General features: G+C 42.4%; 1 protein-coding gene across 2 annotated transcripts; it reads left to right on the forward strand.

The window, feature by feature from the left end:
- The first annotated feature begins 7 nt into the window (after nucleotides 1–7).
- Nucleotides 8–15073, forward strand: SAP30L (SAP30 like). 2 transcript variants are annotated; one of them, XM_006138276.4, is made up of 5 exons: nucleotides 31–319; nucleotides 3078–3144; nucleotides 3871–3993; nucleotides 5548–5646; nucleotides 8628–15073. In XM_006138276.4, exons 1-5 carry the CDS (start codon nucleotides 249–251, stop codon nucleotides 8754–8756), a joined length of 489 nt encoding a protein of 162 aa, XP_006138338.1. In that variant the 5' UTR covers nucleotides 31–248; the 3' UTR covers nucleotides 8757–15073. The 2 variants fall into 2 exon arrangements, with proteins under 2 accessions (XP_006138337.2, XP_006138338.1); XM_006138275.4 differs by lacking the exon at nucleotides 3078–3144 and having other exon boundaries at nucleotides 8–319.
- Nucleotides 15074–18066: the final 2993 nt, after the last annotated feature.

The following is an 18066-nucleotide window of genomic DNA, read 5'->3' on the forward strand; positions in this document are numbered from 1 at the left end:
GGCCCAGAAGGAGAAGAGGAGGCTGTGGGGGGGGGTGTCGGGTGCTCTCACTGTCGGGGTCCCACTCTCTCTGCTGTTGGGAGGCCTCGGGTCTCTCCCTACCATTATTTTCCGGGCTGGGCTGAGCTGGGCGATGAATGGTTTCAGCACCGAGGAGGACAGCCGGGATGGGCCCCCTGCTGCCCCCTTTTACGGCCAGAGCTGTTGCCTGATCGACGACGGGGACCGCTGCATGCGCCCAGCCGGCAATGCCTCCTTCAGCAAGAGGATCCAGAAGAGCATCTCCCAGAAGAAGCTCAAGCTGGATATTGACAAAAGTGTGAGTTGCAGCCTTGCTGTGAATGCGTCCTAGCTGTGCGTCCTGAGTTTAAGGTGCCGCTGCAGTGTGGTCTCTTCTGGGCTGGAACCCAACGTCTGCTTTACAGGGCACAGCAGCCTTGCCCAACAATTTGGTACCATCCTACAGTTATACCTAACGTGGCATGACTGTTGGGACGAAACCGAAGATAGGCATTGTGAGTTGAATTGTATTGTGTTTATTGAACCACATTGGCAATAACAAGAAGTCCTGTGGCACCTTAGAGACTAACCAAAATATATAGAATCATGAGCTTTCGTGGGCATCACTTCATCAGATGAATTGGAGTGGAAATAACAAGCATATATATATATATATAAAAGCAGCGAGGAGTCCTGTGGCACCTTATAGACTAACCGAAGCGTTGGAGCATAAGCTTTCGTGGACAAAGACCTACTTTGTCAGAGGCAAGTGTGTCTTTGCCCACGAAAGCTTATGCTCCAACACTTCAGTTAGTCTATAAGGTGCCACAGGACTCCTTGCCACTTATGCAGATTCAGACTAACATGGCTACCTCTCTGATTTTTTTATATATATATATATATATATATATATATATATATATATATATATATATATATATATATAGTTAGTACCTGTCATTGTACATTGGCAATGTTTAATCCACCAGACTGATGATGCTTAGCCTCCTCTCCCCCTTAACTGTAGTGATGGTATATGTGGTGTGTCACTATTTTGCAGACTTTATTCCAGAACATTTTAGTTTTAAATAATAGAACTACTTCTTTTACAACTTTAGTAGAGGACCTGGGGGGCGGGAGGGGGGGGAGAGAGAGAGAGAAAGATCTTCAACTGGTGATTAGTGAGAAGTAGAGCTAGTAGAGATTTTAAAAGAATTGCTGGTGTTAGGGAGAAGCATCTTGCAGTGAACCTGTTGTGTGGAAGGATAGAGAACAGGCCACTTTCTTTTGATTTTGGAGGCAGTAGTACCACTTTAACCACTGATGGATACCTGTTATTGCTGTTATTACTTAAGAAGTAACTTTAATTCTACAGATGCCTACAGTTGGGTGGTATTGCTTCATGGATTGTTCCCATGAAGCAGTAATTTAAAAACTGTCATCTGACAGAAAAGTTCACACAATCATTTTTAAATGAAAAAGAATGCTGCTTGTTTATTGGCTGGTGTCCAGCAGGCTTATCTGTTGTCAGCTAATGACTATTCATGTTAAGTGACATCTATCAGTCAAGCCTTTAAATGAGACCCACACTGGGTGGAGGACACATCTGAGCTCAGCAGCCATAGTCTTTATGGAGGGCATGTCTATTTAAAGTAACTGTCAGCATAAGACTCAATCAGAATTTTTGTTGTTGTTGCCTATAGCTATTATAGGTAACTATAAGATTAAGACAACTAAAATAAATTAGAAGTTAACTTGAGTTTACTTTTGTCCATTTAATGGCATATTGTGTATGGTTGATATCACTGTTTCTCCTGTTTATGAACATCTTTCACACAGCATCAAGGGAGAAAATCACTTTAAAGAGAGAGATTCAACTTGCAATCTGCAAATTTGTTTTTAAAAACAAATACATTTCACCCACCCAGAGTACTCCCAGAAACTTTCTAATGTGAGTCATATTTTTCTATTTTTTAAAAAGTATTTTATTTCCCAAACAATGAGGAGTCCTGTGGTAAATAATTTGGTTAGTCTTTATGGTGTCACAGGACTCTTTGTTGTTTTTGCAGATATAGACTCACATGGCTACCTCTCTGATGCTTTCTTTTTAATGTTACATGTTAAAGACCACAGAAATAAAAAGGGAAAACAGACTAATAAAATAACTATGTAGGCAGAAAGAATTAAACTAATTAGATAGGAAGTGCTTTCTTTGTATGTTTCAGTTTAAAGGCATTTGTATTAGATAGCATCAACTCATTTCCATCGTTTACAGTCAGTTTAGAGAGAGGCTGTTTTCATTCCAACCCTCTTAAGAAGCAGGAATGTAAGTGACTGGTCAAGTCACTACTTGACTAGTCACTTCTCCCTCTGCCCCTCATCAGAGGCAAAAAGCCGGTTCCCCGCCAGCACTGTCTCCACAGGGCAACAGGGGAGACAGAGATGCAGCGGGGGACAAGGTGTGAACGGAGTCAGCTGCGTCCTGGCTCGCACTTGGTCCCCTGCTGCACCTCTGCCTTTTAAGTGTAGTAAGAGCTACTCTGCTACAGCTCTACTGTTTCTGTACTTACCACCTAATTGAGTAATTGATGGAAATTCCATCAACTACTCAATTAGCTGATTAAATGCAATTTAACATCCTTATTAAGAAAAACTTTCATATTGGGGTGAACTTTTAGAAAGAAACTTTTATGTACAAATAGCAGCCAGTCAGTCTTCCTTCCTCTGTGCTAAAGGGAGGCCCTGATCCTGAAAACATGTACAGTGAAAGCTTTGTTATCCAGCACTTGTGGGGGGTTGTTGGTTAATTGAATGTGCCAGATACTCAAGGTTATTGCTTTGTCCCTGCCCCGTCCTGCGATGACCACCCCTTGGGAATGCATGGCCATTCAGAATGTTATTCAGAATATACGCTCTGAAGGCAAATGGTTAGTTTGTCACTCTGGTTATGCCACGTAAGGAAGTATTGTGCACCAGAAAGAACGAACTAACAAAGCTTGGAGGAATGAGGAAGCAGGCTACTCCGCTCCAACACACACATTCGCTCACTTGGGGTATTTTTCTTGTGTCCGCCTAAGTGGCAGGAAGACAAGCAGGCCAGCTACTCAGGAGCCCTCGAGCAGATCCGGCTCCCGGCAGCTCAAGGTAAGCTGAGAAGGAAGGAACAGTGCCCGCTGTCAGAAGCTCCGCCAAGGTAAGCTGCACACCTAGAGATGCAACGGTATTGTGGCTGGGGGCTATACTAGTTAAGTAAGTTTTCCCGTTAACAAAGTGCAGGATAACAAAGCTTTCACTATAAGTTAGTAATCTCACTGACATCATTGGGATCACTTGTATACATCAAGGTAAATACATGCATACATTTTCACAGCCCAGCTACTGCTCATTTTGGAAGTGAAGAGACATGATCCTGTAGAGCCAGAGTGTCCATCATGCTAACCACGTGTGGCTATTTGGTCGATTGAGTGTGGCGAGTTTGCTATAGCAGTAGCCACTATAGTGGCTCCTGCTTCAGAACTGGATGTAGAGAAATCGTCCTGTATTTTATGACATTCGATTGCTTTTATGAAAGTGAATGTGACATCATAAATTTAGCATTATTACTAAAGATTGAATTTCAGCTCAGGTTGTTAGGAATCGTTCATTTTCCTCTGTCTTTTCCCAGCCCTTGACGTTCATTTGATGAGCTTGTTTCCATAATTCACGAGTATGGCATCAAACTCATGATTCAAAAGACAGTAATTTTCATAGTGTTAAATGTACTGCAGCAAACATGTCTTCTGTATTATTGCTTTGTAATTGACTGTAGTCTTATACAGATTTTTTTATACAGCAATTACTGTGATTGGTTTTGCCTTACTTTTTACTCAGGTAAGGCACCTGTACATTTGTGATTTCCACAAGAATTTCATTCAGAGTGTCCGAAACAAAAGGAAAAGGAAAACTAGTGATGATGGAGGAGACTCTCCTGAGCACGAGATGGATGTTCCAGAAGTAAGTGTTTTATTAAAGTGGATGTTGACTGCTGTTGCCAATGTCTGCCGTGTTCAGATTTCATGAACCATATTATCTTGGGGTGAGGAGATGGGTGGACATTTTTCCAAGTCTGTGAAATGGGGACATTTGAGCTGAGAAGACTGTTATGTCTTTCCCTGTCATTGCATCTTTGTCTAAATTCTTATGGAAGTAGCAATGTGTGCAGGAATTATTTTTTTTATTGGGGTAGGTGATTCTGATTTATTTTGTGAGTATATTCCATTTTTTCATCATGCTGGAATGACCTACTTCCTGGATTTCTTAGATTTCTTCTGTGCACCTGTCCACTTAAAGCTTTCTATAAAAGGGGAAATGCAAAGGTTTGTGGGGGGTGGGAGGGAGTTCATCCCTACAACACTATATGCAGGCAGTAGTAATTGATTTTTCAGTTCAAGGGCCAAACCACTTAAATAAGGTAATTTGTTTTAAACAGAAATGTTGTGGGTTTTCTTGCCATAACAAAAATAAAAATTTGGCTTTGGGTCAAACAAAATGTTTAATTGGATCTAAAACTATTTTTTTATTTTGTTACATTTGTAGATGGGTTATGCTTTTTAACACTTTTTAAAAAACAACTTTCAAGGATGTTATGAAGTTTTGGTATATAAACAGTCTTTTTTTACATGCCACAGTAGCATTATTTAATAATACTTCTCAAACGAGTTAAAAATTATAAAATCTTTGAGACAAGAGCCACATATCCTGGTTTTTCTTGTCCTCAGTTTCCCCCATCTGTAAAATGGTATTTATGAAATTGACCTCCTTTGTAAAGTGCTGTGAGATCTACGAACGGTATTAGATGGTATTACTATTTGTATTTTAGCCATTGAGCATACTTTGAAGTGCTGTATGCTAATAAATTGAAATAATTACTTAACAGAGCACACACTTTCTGCCTGCCCTTTGTTCATTTTTTTCCACTCTCTAGAAATTGTGCATTTTACATTTTGAAATATCCCTAACTGAGTTCATTATTTAACGATACCCGGAAATCCCATCAGTTTGTGACACAAACTCAGCGGTGTTGCCTGATATTGCCTCCGCCTGATATTGCAAGCACACATTTCTAAACTCTGTGGGAACCACTGAGAATTGCAGTGAATGTGATTTCTGTTTGTAACAAAAAACGATAATTCTTAGTGTGGTTCTTCTCTGTAAGAATGGCATTGGGGGCTCTCTGTGTGTAAATGACCTGCTTTTCCGATTTACTCAGTTTACAAGTGAACGGATTGCTGAGGATACAGAGGTGTGATTGAGACCACAGTTTGGCCTTACAACTGGAAATTGACTAGCCATTCTGTTGTGGTACATGAGCCGGAACAGAATTTCTCTCCCCTGAGACTATTTTCGCTCTGCAACATCAACAAGAATAAAAAATAGACTTATATTTGTCACAAAAGCAGGGGGATGTGGCTCTGAATACAGGCAGAGCAGGCCTGTTAAGTTAGTGCCTTTTTGAGATACTCTCCTCAGATGCATCTGCATTCTAGTCATCCTGCATCTGTTTTCCAGGTTGACCTGTTCCAGCTGCAAGTGAACACGCTGCGACGGTACAAAAGACATTACAAGTTACAGACCAGGCCTGGCCTCAATAAGGCTCAGCTAGCAGAAGTAAGTGAGGGTGCGGGGCAGTCACTTTATATAACATAAGAAAAATGTGTTTTTTCACTCCCCCAGCCTTGCATCCACTTTCTGGACTCAAGTGCCTGCATTGATTTTTATCACTAGTTCATCCAGAAGCTCTGCTACTTGTTTCCAGTGAATTGCCCCAGCAAAAGTCTATAGGCATATTTTCTTCCCATGAAAAGGATCCCGAGGAATATTTTGCAGTAGCAGTTATTTGTTCTCCTTTCTTCCCATCCTTCTAATTGATTATAAAATGAATGGCTAGTGATGGCAGAATAAATAGAATCGGAAAGTGGACTCTTACTGTCCCGTATAGTTATTAATTAGAACATTTGTAGTTGGTGACCAATGCAAAACCCAATGCCTGACGCACATTCTAACAGAGAGACAAGGTGGGCGAGGTAATCTCTCTTTTATTAGACCAGCTTCAGTTGATGAAAGAGAAAAGCTTTTGAGCCAGATCCTCTGAAGAAGAGCTCTGTGTGGCTCAAACTTCTCTCTCTCCCACCACTGGAAGTTGGTCTAATAAGAAATTATCTCACCACCTTTGTGTGTCTAATATTTTTGGTCCAACATCAGTACAACTATTCTGTGTACAGCATCATCTAACAGTCATTTTAAATGTCATATGGCTTGTTTTTCTCCATTCTCTGCCTAGTGCAATTGCTAGTCCTTCCTTTTTCCCTTGCCTCCCCTGATCTTGACATACTTTGCTTACCATATAAATCATGCGAAAGCGACAAGTAGTCCTGTAGCACCTTATAGACTAACAGATGTATTGGAACATAAGCTTTCGTGAGCAAAGACCCACTTCGTCAGATGCATCTGACAAAGTGGGTCTTTGCCCATGAAAGCTTATGTTCCAATACATCTGTTAGTCTATAAGGTGCTACAGGACTACTTGTCACTTTTGCAGATCCAGACTAACACGGCTACCCCTCTGATGCATATAAATCATGTTTCTCCAAGCTATTAGAATTCTTTGAGGTTTTAAGGTCAACAGACCCGTGGACAAAGGTGATACAATGTATTTAGACTATCAGAATGCCTTTGACAAAGTCCCTCACCAAGGGCTCTTAAGCAAAGTAATCAGTCATGGGATAAGAGGGAACGTCCTCGCATGGATCAGGACTAGGGGACACCCAATGAAATTAATAGGCGGCAGATGTAAAACAAGCAAAAAGAGATATTACTTCGCTCAGTGCAGGGTCAGCCTATGGAACTGGTTGCCAGGGGATGTCATGAAGGTTAAAAACAAAACCGTTCAAAACATATATGTTTGTGGAGAGATGGTCCGTCAATGATGTCAGGGATGCAACTCCATGCTCTGGGTGTCCCATAGCCTCTGACTGCCAGAAGCTGGGAGTAGGTGACTGGATGGATCATTCAGTGGTCTCCTGTTCTGTTCATGCTCTCTGGAGCACCTGGCATTGGCTGCTGTCAGAAGACCAAATACTGGGCTAGATGGACATGGAGTCTGACCTAGTATGGCCATTCTTATGTTCTTAATAAGCCATGAAAGAGCTGGCTCCTCCTTCAGTCTTCCACTTGAGACAAGAGTTTGGGAAGCTCTTTTATACACGCACTGCTGCAGATAGCTGTGGTGTCCTTAACTGGTATTCTAATGTTCATGGCAGTTCTGCTTCAGGCCACTTTTAGAATCCTCTCTCCTGCCTCAGTTTCACCTGAATGTGTTTCCAGGTTAGCTCTGCGCTCATCAGGTTAGCCATTACCTCTGAGGAGAATGCAGTGTGAGTTTCTTGCAAGCCCAGGACTTTTACCATACAACACCCAGAGCTCTGGCAGCTTTGGGAAATTATTATGTGTTGTGTTTTCAAAGTCGAGTACTGAATTAATGTTGTACAGTGTATTGCATGGCGTAAGAAGGTGAAGGGTGGGGTGTAGCTCTTCATTTGTATCTAGTTTATTTGTAGTGTTCTGTCTGACTAGTAAGCAGTCTTTCAACTACCTCTTGTTGGCAAGCGCTATGTACTGAAGCACATTTGTGTTAGTATCCCCAGCAAAACTATTATGCAAGCAGAGCTTAACCTTAAGGGGAGCCTAACTTAAAATTGTCACACACTTCCCAGATTTCCTGTGAAGTTTGAGCAGCTTTGACCCTACGCTGGATCCTCGTCCAGCTCCCATGCTTGAATCACTTCTGCCTGAGGCTCTTAGACATCTGCTTCTAACCCACCGTAAGGAAAACTCAAACTTCCATAAGTCGTCTTGGAGTGATTCATATTGTGCAACCTGCAACAAAAGTCAATTCTGGAGTTGTGTTGAGTGCTGAAAGATGTTTCCACCCTAAGGGAAAGCACATCTCCTATTCCTGCCCCAACAAGATCTTTGTAACATTAGATTTCTCCTCTGGATGAGAGAAGCAACCTTAACCGTCCGGGGTTTCTGCCAAAGTTTGAGGTAGCAGCCCTAGCGTGCGTTTGTTGTGGATCCCCTTTCAGTCTCTTTGAAAGCTTCCCCAATATGTTTTAATGTGGACAAAGGTCCTTTGAAGCTGCATTGTTTACATTGCCATGTCTCGCCCTCTTTTGGTTCCCTTAGCAAAGTTTGGCAATAGCTTTCCATCACCCTTCTTTAAAATACTGAGTCATGGGGAAACTCTCCAAGCAAACTTGGCACGGAATGAATATAGGGGGGTGGTTTCTACTACTAACTAAAGAGCTAGCCTCTTGTAATGCCTTCTTAAGAAAGGACTTCCTAGCTTCCAAATTCCACTTGTGAATTGGCTGCTGAAATTGCTGATCTAGCAAGACAACTCTCTGCTCATATGCACGTTCTAGCCACAGTGAAGAGTAAAGGAGGACTGACTATTCAAATCAGTGCATGTTTATGTACAAGTGTTTCACTTAACGGCCTTAAATCAATGTCAGGATGAACAAAGGTCAAACTGTAGCTCTGCTTATTTCTGCATTTAATTCAAGAATTTGCCTTTTTTTCATGTTTAGACCATTAGCCGCCACTTCAGAAATATCCCTGTGAATGAGAAGGAAACACTTGCTTATTTCATCTACATGGTAAAGAGCAACAAGAGCAGGCTGGACCAGAAATCAGAAAGCAGCAAGCATCTAGAATGAAGATGAATTGGACTTCGGATGAGAATAAGCATGGTATTGAAGGAACAGGTGGTGCGGCGCATTTTAAGCTTGTAAAGACTCTTGAACTATATTGTAAATTTGTTTTAATGCTGTGTGTGTGTAAATGACATAATCAAGACTCTCTTGATCAGGAGTATCTGAAAACATGCATCCAACATGCCTGAGAAGACTTAACTTCCCAATCAAAGCCAACATTGGAATGAAGAAATAAAGGTCATAGGAAGAATTATAGATATCAGTAGGACTCTGACTCTGGAGTTCTTTGATGTAGTGTGTAAAGTGCTTCTGGAAGCCTGCTTCTGAATGTGATTTAGGTGATGAGTAAAAAGAATTCAGTGGTTTCAGTCTGCATCATAAATCCATCGTGCAACATGCTTTGGTTCTGGACTGAAACAGCAATGGAGCTATAATTCAGAATCAAGGTGCACAGGTCAGAAGTCTGCTTGAGGGTTACTCACAACCTGAGTACATTCCACCTTGCTCTATGCGACAAGTCCCAAACTTCTGTGAATGCTACAGTTCGCCAAATCCGCTTCAGTGACTGCTATTTGATTGGTTCGAAGATGGATTTCTCACGTTGTATCAGATGGAAATCAGACCAGTACGGCCAACCTTTTGATCTGTTTTACCTTATTTAAAACTCACTATTTAATTGCATTGTTTTTAGCATTTGAGAATGTCTGTCTGCATTTTCTGGATTTAGGGCATTTAAGGAAATATTTGGCATCTAGGCAAATATTGTGAATTAATTCTCTGATTTGACCATGTTGTTAGAAATGCCTCCAATTAATTCACTTAAGTCATTGTTCTGTCTCTTGAATTCTAGGCTCAAGGGGATAGGTGAAGCCATGGCTTATGGCACCGGCCGCTAGACTGGGTCAAATTAGGTGTAGGTCACACAAGTGACTTTTTTCTCAATCTGGTCTTCAGCAGGTCTACCTCACAAAACAGATACGCAGATTGATCTGACTTCCAGTCTGTTTCAGATAAATCATTACAGAAGGAGCAGATGTATCGCCAGTGTACAAACAGGGGCATACACGATATTTGAACCGCATCTGTCTGCAGCATTTTCAGCAATGCATGGAGCTAAGCCACTTAACCTTTCATAAGCATTACATGTACATTTCCTAGGAATAAGGCGGATAATAGAATGGCACAGACTGGCCTTTTTGTAACTTGATATTTAAACCTAGCATTGTCATTTTGAAGCCAAGGTATCCTTACAGATCTTCATAGCCTAAACGAAATTGGCAAAGGGAGGCTAAAATTTTTCAGTGACCTCAAATTCAATTCAACCTAGTCACTCTGCTCCCCTGCTGTTTTAACTTTTTTTTTTTGTCTTTTCTGTTCTAAGATGCAAGGCCCCACTTGATGATCATATATAAAATAAGCCTTAATCAGCAATGTGAACAGTGGAGAACTTTGGTTAGACTCTCAGTTGTGGGTTTGAACATGCAGAAACTGGCTGTAACTTTGAATAGCTAAACATGAGAGACTACTCAATACTGTATTTATCCTTTATTGTGCAAGACGGGCAGTTCAGACAATAATTTCTGGAAATCTTAAGCTTTCCCAAAATATTTGTGAAAAGAATAAGTTCACCACATGGTCTTCAAGTATTTGCTTATGTTCCAAATAGAAGTCCAAGAAACTTCGGCCTTTTTAAAATAAGTCCAGTGTCATGCAGAAAATACTTCTTGTGCTAGAAATTTTAATCTGATACATCTCTGAAGATGTGGATTGTTTCTAGTATCCTCAAAGTCGCCAATTCAGTATGAATTTTAAGAACCTTATTACTGTTTAGATCTCACGTATGTCTACACTTAAATTGAAAACCTGTGGTTGGCCCGTGCCGGCTGATACAGGCTCGTAGGCAACGTTCACTGTAAGCTGTGCGCTTGTGCAGCCACTCAGGAGAGAGTCAGATGCCACCCAGCTGATTAGCAAAGCGCCTAATGCTAAGTTTTGTGTTTCTACTGGTGGTGCGCATTTGCACATAAAAATGTGTTCCCCTCATGGATGGAAAAGATCAGAGAGAATTTTGCTCATGGGGCTGGGGCTAGAACCTAGAGGCTGTTTAATTGCAAAGTAGCCATTCAGGCTTCGGCTGTAGCCAAGCTTGAGCCCAAATGTGCAATTAAACAGACCCTTGAATCAGCTGGCATAGACCAGCTGCAGGTGACTAATTTCAGTGTAGACAAAACCCCCCAGAAGGATTTGACACAGTGAAGGAGCATAGAGAATGATGAGCAAATGTCTCACATCGATATTTCTTCAGTGTCTTAAGAGTTTCCATTATTCTGGTCCCTTCTGTATTGGAAGGATAACTCAAGACAGATGCCTTGAAGGTGTATTCTCTGGTGCATGATTAACTTCAGAGCTTGTATGCATGCAACTGGAAGAGAATGATTAAGGTAAAATCTGTCTTCAAACTATTAGTAGGTTATGCCTCATCCTAACTTCCTGGCCAAAATTGTAAAAATAGATGGGGGTGTGTTTTAAGAGCAATTAATGTGTTGTCGTGTTTTAGCTGCACAGCAGCAAATTGATTATTTACAAAGGAAATAAGTTGGCAGGTTCCAGCTGTTCTGGTGTGTTTGTTGGAATGTGTTTGTGAGAAGGTGGGAATTTTTTTGAACTAATCAAAATTGGTATAAAATGTATGATTGCTGTTGGTTTCACTTAAGCAATTAGATTTTTAAAAAAATCTCATTCTCTAAGGGGGTGGTGATGGAAAGATGTTTACCAGCCATTAGCAGGAGTTTATAAGGTGGAAAGGTTGGAGGAGGGACACCAAGGAAGTGGAGGAATCTTTGGTTTTCAGATCCCTTGATCCCATTGCCTTATAAACACTTGGAGATGCCTTATTTGCTTGTTCTCCACTCAGCTAGAGTAACATGCCTGGAGCATGAGAGCAAGTGTCTTGAAGGAGGGACTGGTCCCTCGTGTGTCTTCTTCCCATACTAGAAACTGACATCACGTCAATTCAGCAGCAATATCCGTGTTCAGAGTGCCTGTGGGTCTCAAAGCATTTAGACTTTAATAACCTGGAACGCAACAATGCAATTGTTCTGTGTAATGCCATTGTGTGTATTTGATTATGCTGCGTGCCAATTAAAGATGCCGTCCAACGTATTTTAAATCCTCAGCAGCAAATATTTTGTGAGCCCCAGAGGTGTGATGAAAGCTGAGGTAGCAAAATTTTTCAGTGCTTCAGCAGGGTTTGTTTGAGATGCAGTTGTGCAGAATTGCTTTGATTGGCGTGGTTCATTCACACAAGTCGTAGGTTTGTACCTTGATACTTTTTAGAACTTGTATTTCACAGATGGGCCTTAAATGCTGTCCAGCTGAACCGCGGCACACAGACTTCAGTAGTGGCGTATTAATTGTTCCAAATCTGTGAGTAGAATTGACATGGTGCAGCGGGTCCATAGGAAATCCTTCTGTCCAGGTAAGAGCCTAATCCCATTAGCAGGGCTCGACAAACCACGGCAAAATCTACTCGCCAGCCCCGCATCGCGCATGCGTGCACCACCGGTAAACGGGCCGACCGGCCGAAATCTACTCACCACAGGCGAGTAGATAAACGGATTTGTCAAGCCCTGCCCATTAGAGACTCCAGTCAACTTCACTAGGCTTTGGATCAAACCCGTAAGCCCTTAGGATGGAATGGTGATAATGTGGATTGCTTCCTGCAGGCCTTATTGATGGCAAAATGTGTGGCTAGAGTCGGCTTACCTTAAGCCGAGCCATGGCAGCGTCCAACAACGAGAGGCCGATGGGAGCACATGCTCTTGTCAGTTTCCTTTACTCTTCGTAGAACTGGGAGTACGGGACGCCAGGGGGACTGCTCTCAGTGTTTGATTTACGGTGTTTACATTAGACCTGCTAAATCGAACGCTAGAAGATCAATCTCCAGAGGGTCAATCTTCCCGCTAGTGTAGACATGCCTTTAGTGAGTTGATTTCATCCTGTGCAGTGGTCTTATGCTGGTCACCAGTATTTGTAGAAGAAGAAGAAGAAATTATCTTATGCCTTGGGCTCAGTGGAAAAAAAACAAGGACATTTAAAGTGTTCTGTGATAGAAGTAAATTAGAGGCAGGGACGTTGTGATGACTGGAAAGTGCAGCTCATAAAGTGGGCAAGTCCTTAAGGGGCATTTTATTCTAAGATATTCTGTGTTCATCTTTCAAGGCCTAGTTTTGTGTCTATCTTGAATACTGCATATCACGAGCAAATAGTTGTGGTAAAACTGAGTGTATCTTTCTAAAATGTTTGGGCATTAAATCTTAATCTACACCTAAAACTTAGGTCAACCTAGCTGTCTCTCTCAGGACTGCAAAACTTTAATCCCCTGTGTAACATAATTAGATGGATCTAACCTCACTGGAGACGCAGTTAAGACTTTTTTCTGTTGGTCTACCAGCTGTCTTTCCTTGGTGAATTACCAACATCAATGGTGAAAGGCCACCTTGTCAGTGTAGGAAGTATCTACTCTGGAGTGCTACAACAGCACAACTGCAGCACCGTAGCTGTGCTATTCTAGCTGCTGTAGTGAATAGGAGTCCCAAGATTCAGAAAAATGGAGGATAAAGGTTGTCCCGACTTTTCCCAATAGTCTGGTACCTTCTAGGGATGTTATAATGTAGTTGATTAACGAATAAGCAAAAGCTTCTAGGTTAATGCTATAGACTACACGCATTTCCCTCCCCCGCCCTTGCCAGCCACCTCTAGCAGACTGATGTCGTTCACAAAGCTGAACCCAAAAAATGTGTCTGGTATTTGAAAGGCATGTGAGTAGGATGGCTTCTTACCCAAACAAGCTAGGAAATGTAGAGCCAAAGAAACTCACACTAGGCGTATGTTTCAGACGAGGTAGCATAGCAAAGAGAACTCCGAGTAGGACGTGGTCCAAATGAAAACCAGATACATAATTACACTGTAAAGATACATGGGCTAATTACAATTGTGAGAGAGAGAGAGTGAGTGAGAGGAATGTGTCACCTAAACAGGGTTAAATTTGCAATGAGTGTTTTATGCCAAACACAAATATTGTGGGGAGGAGAAAGGGTGAGCCTTGCACTTTATTCTGTAAGTAAATTCTGATGTAAACGCTGGTGGGAAATTATGGTCGGTAAATGGAAGTGATCAGGGAGGGGGACAGGAGAGAAAAAACTTTTTTACTCCTGTGGTGCCCTAGCATTTTCTCTTTCCAGTTTAAACTTTTGAAGGGAGGGAACATTGAAATTTTAGGTTGGGGAGCCATCTTACAGGCTAGTCAATTAACGGGCCCATCATGCAGAGACAATAGAATATTAATGAGGGCTCTTTTTTTATTCCTTCATGTCAGCTAGGACTTACCGAGCATAAGAGAGGTGATAATGTTCCGTTTACAGTTTCTGCTTTCTATTTTTAAATGGAACGCTTACAGCACAGGCTAATTCCATTCACTTGGGCAACAGAGCCCTGCTCACGCTTCCATGTTACCCATTGCCCCCATCTCGGCTTGACAGTGAACAGTGTTCCTGGAGTGGGAGGGCTCTTGCCTTAAATTCTGAATTTGACTTACAATCAGGTCCATATCTTAGAATAGTTTGCAGTGAATTCTTAGGGCAGTGTTTCTTAAACTTTTTAAGATCGAGGAACACCAAACAATAACTTTTTTTTTTATGAGGAACACCAAGGATTTTTTTTTATTTTGAGCAAAAAAAAAAGAAAAGTGTCGGGGGGGGGGAGTTATTGAGGAAAAAAAAAAGGTTGTCCGCCCCTTTAAGGGCAATCATTTTGAACTCTGTTGTTCTTCGTGGCACATCTCCGACTGTGCCATGGAACACAGTTTAAGAAACACTGTCTTAAGGTCTCTAACCTAACAGATTTCTAAGGTTGTTTTTAAAGGAAGTAGGTTTGCAATTTTTTGCCTTTCATTCGTTGCCTTCATCTCTCCTGTCTTGCCCCATTCCAGCCAGAACATCAAGAGGACGCTATCATAGAAGTTTAAAAAAATCCATTTACTCTGTACCAGGCTTACTGGGAGGAAAAAGCAATCATTCCCCCTTTCATTACGGCCTCCCACATGTTGTGCTGATCTTATACCAAATGTTTTGGATTACGTGTATTTTTAATTATGTACTATAGCTGTGTACTGTCAAAGTAACTCTAGTAATTTATAGTGAAACTGTATAATTTGAGATGTAGAAAATGTCCTGCTCCCTTTGTGTATGAGATTTTTCTCTGTGCATCAGACAAGGATATAAATGCCTGAGTTTCACTTTTAATAAATGATCTATCTAGCAGCAAGCCTCACGTTCCCTCTGTTTGCCTCTCGGAGTGGGATCTTTTCCCGGTGTCTGGCTTAGGAGGTTTGGCTCCTGGGCTGACTCACTGCCATGCAGGATGTCTGGGTTCCGTGGGAGTCTGTTGATGGGGACTCCAAGTAGTGCGGAGACGGGAGGGGAATTAAAGGTGTGAGGGAAAATGCTGTATAGTAACGAAAAAGTGCCCTCCGTCTGTATCGAATTAAAAGTCCCACCAACTCCTGAGCTGGCTGGGTAGCTCATCTGACATGAGGCCTCTTACAGCAGAAGTGGTACAAGCCAAGAAATGTTCCCCGTGTTATGTAAAGAAGACAATGATTAAATAAGATCTGTTCAAGTGGACCGCTTCGTAAGTCTTCTATTTAGAGGACCGCGTACCTTCCGTCGTGTGGGATTTTCCCTGCCCATGGGCAACCAGTAAAATCCACCACGTCTCCCATTTGGTTCATTCTTCCTTTGTGACTCACTCTTATGTGTCTGTCTGTAGGGCCGTGCTTGTCCCTCAATTCAAAGACTGTGCTAAAAGATCCTTCTACGCACCGTTCGCGTGGGTCTGTGTTTGAGGAGTGCTCACCAGATGAAAGGTGAGTGGATCTTCACACTGTAAAGATTGACACCGAAATGGCAGGACACAACATCCCAAGATTCAAAGGACCTGAAGAGCTGTTCGTTTTCCACTCCCTGAAGTGCTCTGTATCCGGATCCTTCCCATTCATCCCATCAATCTTTCTTCCCGTTTCACTCTCGCTTCCTCTTCTAGGCCCAGCACGGCATCCATCATCTTTCACCGCAACGGGTTTTTCCCAAGTAGGGAACAATGACCAGAGTTGCCTTGTGGATGAATATTTAACGTTCAGCCACTGTGTAGCCCGGGGGAGATGAAGCGCTTTACACATACTATTTAACAAAGTCTCCTGACATTGCTGTGAAGTAGTAATTACCCTTTTTTTTGTTCGTTTGGTTTTGTTAGGCAAGAGACTGTGACATCGTTAGCTCTGGTTATATTGGTGCTTTTTGTAGGGCACAGGGATGGTTTGCGCTGTCATAATTACATTGGGACAGCTGCCAGTGTAGCTCTGTAACCCATGCACCTTCTGGCTGTGGTTCACTGTCCCATCTACTCGCACTGAGACCACTTAGAGAGCGAATGAGGGTGCTACAGCCTCACCTGAGTGCCAGCTGGCTTCTAGCTCACGCACTAAGCTCCAGGGGTCCCAGGGTTGGTGTTCCTCCTGTCAGTATTACAGCTGCATTGTGTCGGGGTGATTTACCCTGGTAAACTACACTTGAAATGTGTCTGTACCAGTTTTGCAAGCCCAGAGTCAGTGACAGAGCCAGGCATGGAACTGAGTTCTTGGCTGCCGGTTCATTGACTCCTAGAACTGGGAGGGACCTCGAGGGTCATTTGTTTTGTCAGTTCCTCCATGCCATGCTCCATAGGTGCCGTGAACTGGCGGTGGGGGATAGGAGAACATGCACTGCTGCAGTTCCTTTTCACTAGTATGCTTGGCAGCGCTCAGTTTTTACTTTTTTATAACTTCAGTGGATAATGTTGATGTGTATTTTAAAGGATTTTGAAAAAATTGTTTTAAATTGTCACACTTGCCGGAAGTTGTAGGAGAAAGGCAACATCACGTGTCAAAATAGACAAAGTCCGTATCCTTAAATCACATTCTGATATCTCAAGCAACATTTTTCTTTCTTTGCCAATTGGTGAATCTCAGTTATCGATGGAAATGTTTGTTGTCCGTTCTATTTCCGCACAAGCAATCACACTTGGAGCACCTGTCCATTTACCTTCAGGCACTTTTTTTTGTCCAGCAATCTCCGCACATGCAGAGCAATTTTTTTTTTTTTGCGTTTAAATTGTTTTCAATAGCTAGGATTAGATGGAGTGATGGCTGGGGGCAGAGACTGAGAAGCTGTGCAGCCGCTGTGCTTGTTAACGGTGGTTGGTTCGGAAATGCTGAAGGATGGAGGAACATTTATAACCACCCTGTTCGATTTAATGGCAAATAATATATGGTAATTGTGCAAGATTGAGTTCTGATTAGCTAATAATGGCCCTCAGTTCTCCGGGATCCTCAGACTTCTCCGCTGTATGCTTATAACTTACAAATAATATACAATGAATAAGCAAATGTGACTCTCTCTGTCAGAATTACATAACTGAGAACCAAGGGCTGACGGGTGAGTAACCATAGATGTTGGAATTAGGACTGGGCGAGGGGGAGAGAGGGTAGGATTACCACAGCCTCTGGCATGAAATGGCTTCCATCCTATTCAGGATTAACAGATGAGTTCAATGGCTCTCCGCAATCCTACTCTAAATATTTTCCCCCACCCCATCAGTATCCAGGTAGCCCCTTTGCACCAAATCTTTTGCAAAAATACCGTATCGTGTGCAAACAAACAATACATTGCGTGACTCTTCAAGGGGGGATTTCTAGGGGCTAACGGTGAACGTGAGCATTGGGATTTCTGTCTAAATGTTCCAAGCCTTGTCGAACGTTACCCATCCCCTCCCTGTGTGCTAGGACTTGTGGGCACGGCCTGTTGCAGCACCATGGTGAATATGATTTCTCGATGGTTTTTAATTCAGAATCACATTCCAAATTGTGCACGACAGTGGGGCTTCAGCTACTGCAGCTGCAGAAGCGGCGTTCCCAGGATGCAGCTAACATGGTGTAATGCAGTCATGGAGGGACAACCAATTGCCCTGGGGCTCGTAGGCATGACAGTAACACAAAGACTAATAGATGTGCAAAGTCATGTCTTCATCCTGACTCCCTGAAAGAAAACATGGCGGAGCAAGCGAGCTCAGGACCTGGTGAGGGGCGCCCTGTTTTCTTCACATGCTAACCTGGCAGCTTGAGCGAGCATCTGCTGAGGTTATAAACTTAGAACTTTTTTTGATCTGAGGAAGTGGGTCTGGCCCACGAAAGCTCATCATCTAATAAACCATCTTGTTA

This window comes from Pelodiscus sinensis, chromosome 17 (genome assembly GCF_049634645.1).
Source record: "Pelodiscus sinensis isolate JC-2024 chromosome 17, ASM4963464v1, whole genome shotgun sequence".
Taxonomy (NCBI): Eukaryota; Metazoa; Chordata; order Testudines; family Trionychidae; genus Pelodiscus; species Pelodiscus sinensis.